The 6,000-nt window shown below is 41.7% G+C and overlaps 1 protein-coding gene across 4 annotated transcripts in view; it reads left to right on the top strand.

Moving 5' to 3' along the window:
• Nucleotides 1-1,033: 1,033 nt before the first annotated feature.
• LOC147635673 (putative phosphoglucomutase, cytoplasmic 1) overlaps nt 1,034-6,000 on the top strand; it is a 44,469-nt gene continuing 39,502 nt past the window's right edge. Inside the window, exons 1-3 of one of the 4 annotated variants that reach the window (XM_086803077.1) lie at nt 1,034-1,301; nt 2,416-2,514; nt 4,017-4,098. In XM_086803077.1, the coding sequence (XP_086659203.1) occupies nt 2,434-2,514; nt 4,017-4,098 (163 nt within the window). In that variant the 5' untranslated portion in view covers nt 1,034-1,301; nt 2,416-2,433. Of the gene's footprint in view, nt 1,492-2,415; nt 2,515-2,643; nt 3,706-4,016; nt 4,099-6,000 lie in introns of those variants that run through there. The other 3 variants (XM_086803078.1, XM_086803076.1, XM_086803079.1) reach the window with 3 other exon arrangements.

Genomic DNA, 6,000 nt, shown 5'->3' with positions numbered 1-6,000 from the left:
ATGATGTGGTTGCATGGTTTTTGGCCTATTAACTTTAGTGTGATATTTTTTCGATTAAGGAGAAAACTTACATTTCGTTTTTTATTATGTAGCCCATGAGAGAAGGAGATGTTTGGAATGTTAATTTGTCCAAGTGAATAAATTCAAATTCGTATTTACTTGTGCATATTAAAGCGACATGAAAAACATGAGAAAGGAGATGTTTGGAATGTCAATTTAGTCCAAGCGAGTAAATTAGAATTTGTGTTTATTTGTGTATGTGAAACTGACATGAATAAAAGAGTAAGGAAGAAGCATCGATTTTTTTTTTGTTATGGCTTTATAACATTTGCATTTGAGTAATATCATATTGAGAATGCATACACATAATTACCTTACATGGTATGGGATAAAAGTGGGGTGTAGACAAATTTGCATGCTAGGCATAACACAAGAGATAATTCCACATGGAGGATAAATTCATGTAGGCATATCAAATCTCACATTACTACACTAGTCACCCGACAACCTTGACATGGTAAACATGATCTTTTTTCACAATATCTCATTGTTACTCCTTCACACTAGCTTTGCATAGCTCATCCATGGCCACACGTTCTTGTAGGTTGGTTGTGACGACCCATATCAAGATTTGAGCTTCAACTATGGTGGTTTTATGAACACTGTGGGGTGGCAGAATAAGCTCGTTGTCGTCCTCTTGGATGAGGCCACACCTACTACAGGATCTATTAGCACACCTCATTGATGAAGGGGACATGCACCTTATCTGAAGCCAACCTTAGTGGAAATGCATGATGGACAAGCAAGATTGCCAGATTGCTTGCTACAGGATCTATTAGCACACCTCATTGATGAAGGGGACATGCACCTTATCTGAAGCCAACCTTAGTGGAAATGCATGATGGACAAGCAAGATTGCCAGATTGCTTGGTAATGGAGAATGGGTGGTGGAAATCGTGTCGTAGATTTCCATGCTAGTGTGTAGATACTCATAGGTTGTGAACAAACCAAGAGTCATGTGGTGGTTATGACCACAAAACACATGGGCCATTGGGCTTATCCATGATATGCTAGGGGCAGGGCCACTCATGGAAGCTATATAATGGGCTTTTGAAAAAGTGGAGAATCTATGCTTAGAGTGAAGGAATATTCTAGTGTGTGTTGGAGATCTACCATTGGATCAAGAATTCGCTCTCTTTCTCTTGCACGCACGCGAAAGACCACTTTGCTAGCCCATTGTTTCATTATTAGCTTCCTCCCTCAGCTTCTTCGGCTTGTACCCGCCACATATTTTTGGATCGGTCAGTACTCTGTCTATGAGGTTTTTATGCATGCTTATGCTAATCGCATGAGTTTTTCTTGCCTGCCCATGCTGATTAGATGATGATTTCATGTCTGCTTATGCTAATTACTCCATCTTTTCATGTATGTGTCTGCTATTTCCATTCTAATTAAGGTTTATCGGTCACATACGTGTCCTTTTCATCAGAGGTTCTACCTCTAATCTTAGCGCATTTCGGCTCTTTCTGTTTAGCCTGTTTCCGTTTGTTCTAAGTTTGTGCTTGTGTTAGTGCTTTCTTTTTCTGCACTGTCTGAGCTTGGATGCAAATGGGGTTTCAAGTATCCCAGAAGATCTATGATTCTTAGGTTGTAGCATTTCGTCGGCTTTAGATGCAAAATGATTTTAAAGTTAACGAGTAATCTTTCTACAACTGCATTATAAATATATGTTCACACAAGTAGGGCACAGGCTTCAGATCCATATACAAAGGAGATTCTGCCAAACTTTACTTGTGACTTTGTCCATGATTGTAACTATGTGAATGTCATTCAATACGTGTATGTGTGTGCCCGCTCATGTATGTTCATGCTATATGTGTGCTGTGTACGTACATATGTATGTGTGCTATATGTGGTGTGTTGTGCATTTACATATATGTATATATGTGTATATATATGTATTGTGCCCCCCCCCCCCCCCCCTTCATCCTTTACAACATACACACGTGCGTGCACGTGTATGGATGCACATATATACACAATAACATACTTATACACACACATGCATGCACATGTCTATACCTACATATATACACAATAACATACTTACATTCATACATGCATATATAAATCTAAGTTCTTACGTGAACTTAATACCAAGATCTTGTACTGGAAATGGGGTAGGGTTGTTTTGGTCATTTTTGAAATTTTAATTGAGTTTTCATATTATTTGTTTTTGGCTCTGTAATCATATTCTTGGATGTTTTCTGTTCTTATGATTGTTCCAAACACGATGAAGCATCAATTAAAACAAATCACCTTTAAAATTTTACACCTTGAGTTATGTACTTTGGTAGTTTTTGTGCGGGCTGAATGAGCGTTTTTAAATTTTTTTTGATCATCATTCATATGCAGAAAAAAGAGCTGGGCAACATGGTTCATTTCAAAGTTGTAAAGAAGGAAACAAGTCCTTACGATGGTCAAAAGCCTGGGACTTCGGGGCTGCGCAAAAAGGCATGCCACAATTTCTAAAGCCCAGCTTTTTTGTCTCAAGTATTGGTTTTCAATGTTAAACACAAGGGTTTTCAATAAGGTGATCATGACATGGAACACGTGGGCATTGCTTTATTGTGGAATGAATAGGTCAGCAACATGAAAGTGCTGGAGAGTACCCAATGTGAAGTCAAAATTGCATTTCCCTTCTTGTTACCCTTATCATGTATGCAATTTATGTGACGAGATGTGGGGCTTACCTATCAATTTCCTGGATGCATGTGATAAGTGAGCCCCGAAGTATGTCAACATCTGGATAAATCTCTCCTCTATCAGCATGAGAAAGCAGTCCAGGCACATTTTGGATGGGGGCATGCCAAGCTATGCACATGTAGAGCTTCCAAATCCATATCTGGTCACGTGGTTCCACTTCTCTTGGTTAGTTTGGCTGCCCCTAGTTCCATGTTTGGCACATGCATCACTCCTTCGGTGCATGGGACTTGACTATGGGCTAGGTATGTTGGGATCGAAACACCTCATTGCAAGCCTTGCTAAAGGAAGGAAAGATGACCTCAGAGTGAATGTTGTTTGGTGTAGTTCAGGGCAGGCCATTGGGACCTAGCGAGGGGGTGTGAGCGTACAATCATGCACAGCTCTAGTGTGGAAAGGGATCAGGCTCATGATAAGCTTACCTCTCCTTGATTGAAAGAGTGACATCTTTTGATGCTACGGCAGCTGTACACCGGAATTGCTATGTTGCATTTGGGAAAGCCTGCATCTCCAAGTCAAATTCATTGATTGGATTAACCGTTTGGAATCCTTCTTTGAAAAGGTGATAAGGACAGAAAATAACACAAAAGGTGCTGCAAGCATGGACTTACGTCATCGGCAAAGCAGTGACATGGTGGTGACAATTCGTAACAAGGCACACACACAAACAAGATTACATTGCCTGCACTTGGAGCAGTTTTCTATAGAGTTGGAAAAATGTTTAACACCCAGAACTCAAATACAAATATTGAGTAATTGGAATAAAGCTCAACAGCTAGCTGTACAGCAAAATATTATTTCCCAGCTGGCCTGACTTAAGTGTTGGTTAGATGTTACGAGCAGTAGTGGGGGGACGTCATGACACTTCAGAAACAAGAGTCAATGGGAGATAAGACCTGAAGCTAGGCCACATGATAAACGCAAATGGAGGCTGGAAAGGAGGTATGTGAATAACCTCTTATGAAAAATGAAGAAAATTTGCTTTTAAAAGAGAAGTTACATTGTAACTCAACTTTCAAGTCTAGAAGTGTCACAAGAACCTGTTAGGTATGTATGATCTGCCCAATGGGTGGTGGTGGGATAGTGAATTCCCGGATACATCGCATAAGAGCAGGAGACCTCATGAAGTAATCCACAACATGGCTATCTGAGAGAGAGAGAGAGAGAGAGAGAGAGAGAGAGAGAGAGAGAGTTAGTTTTGCCATGTGACCCAGGAAAAGCTTATGTTCTCAATTTGATATTACTGCATGCAGGTCACTGTATTTAAGCAACCCAATTATGTGCAAAACTTTGTGCAAGCATCATTCAATGCATTGCCTGCAGAGAAAGTAAAAGGTCAGTTTTTTTCCCTCAAATAGAAAAGCTATTTTTTTGGGAATAAGCAAACATAAAATAAGTAAATGGCCATGATGTGTGTGTAGCATATTACTATACATAAAATTTATGACAGTAAGATTAGTTTACACTGTTCTTGTGACATGCGGAAGCTGAAGATCTCTTTTTGAAAGATTAGGCTTGTGCATTTTGGTTGAATGAGAGAAGAAGAAGTGCATAGTACATGAGACAGGGTGCCAATAACCCATGGAAGGCACTGGCATACATGGTGTAATACACCCTTCTTGAGTCTAGGCCAAAAGAAACTCTAGGGATCCTTGCTGATTATTGGTGATCATGTTGCCATGGATCGCCAAGATGCAGAACGACAGGGATGTGGTTTGAGAAAGCGGTGCCAACTAGGATGCTTATGGAGCTGTCCTTCTTGTAGAGCCACTTGTCAAGATAGGAAGGATTCAGTCGGGCGTGGTTCGGGTGCTCGGTCTTGGTAGTGTGACATGGAGAAGTGGAAGTTGTGTGAGATGTGGCTGAACACCGGCAAGTGCCTAGAATCTTGGCCTCTACTGCAGAAGAGGAGCTTCTCCCAAGTCACTCTCTACGTTGCGATTGTGGTGTCTGAGCTACCCCCTCAACAATTCTCTGAAGCTGCACCATGCATCTGCATAGGGAAGGCTTTGCCTCTCCTCGATGCGGAATGGTGTGGTCATGGGCCTCATTAGGGTTATAGATGTTGAGGCAGCTAACACGATCCTCCCCAAGAGTAACCCATTGTGCCTTGCCTAGGACTATGATACCAAAATTTGATACGTGTGGCAAGAGTTCGCTTGTGATGGGGATGCACACCCGGCCCTTGTTGCTTAGGGGCCTGATTGCCAAAAGCTTCGTGTTGGTAGTTTGTCATGACCAAACCTTCTCCAAGATCCCCTAAACACATAATAAACACATGGTTAATTGAAATAAATATCGGCAAGCTTAGGCTTTCCACCCAACCGTAATACAATAACTCATTGGGTGACGGCATAGCTCCGAGCGCGCGGGGGGGGGGGGGGGGGACGACATGGCACGACACTGCACTGCGGGGGGAGGGGGGGCTGAGGGGGCTGAGGGCACCCCACCGGGGGGGTTGTCTACCATTTTGGAATAGCAAACCATTCCGAATTAAGGAACTAACGCTTGACCCTTGTATCAAGTGTTAGATTCTCTGAGCTATGGCAATCATCAATGGAGCTCCCTTGCTAGACCCGTTGCCAATATTGACCAAAATATTTGATCAGTCCCAATCTTAGTGAAACCCAATTGATTCACCTCACCAATCCTACTCAAGGCATCGGCAATCCTTCTATACTTAAATTTCAAAATCAAAATTTTTCTTAAGTCCCATCTTGCCTGCCTTTCACTGAACTGAGGTTGGTCATGTACATACTTTTAAGATTCATAGTCAGTTCCTAGGTATCGAGTCTCGACTTGGTAGTGGTGTTTGTGTTCAAGGCACTCTTTGTGTTACTGGCCGCCATAGTCTCATCAAAGACATTGGCGGCTTTGATAGTCTCTTATGCTGTCCCGCAATGGCCCTTATGAACCTCATATTGGTAATTGCCCATCAATCCAGGGATGAAAAATCCACACAAAGTGTGCGGATCCATGTGTGCAGCATGGGCAGCCAAGTCATGGAATTTCTGCACATAGTTATCAAAAGGCATCTCCTGCATGTAAAGCTTTATTAGCTTATTGAGCGCTCTCTTCAGCTTGCCACCCTTCACTTTATAAAGAGGCGATGCACTTTCTCAAAAACGCCAAAAGCAAGATTAAAAATGCATGCTTTCAAAAATAAATTTTTATCATCAAAGGTTATTAAACCTTATAAACAATAAAATCCCTTTTGTCCCCTTTCACACTTGGGTT

The sequence above is a fragment of the Cibotium barometz genome, chromosome 9, assembly GCF_041138505.1.
Source record: "Cibotium barometz isolate CiBa-2024 chromosome 9, ASM4113850v1, whole genome shotgun sequence".
NCBI classification, from domain to species: Eukaryota; Viridiplantae; Streptophyta; class Polypodiopsida; order Cyatheales; family Cibotiaceae; genus Cibotium; species Cibotium barometz.
The sequence above is the reverse complement of the archived record's forward strand: the minus strand, read 5'-3'. Positions and strand labels throughout refer to the sequence as shown.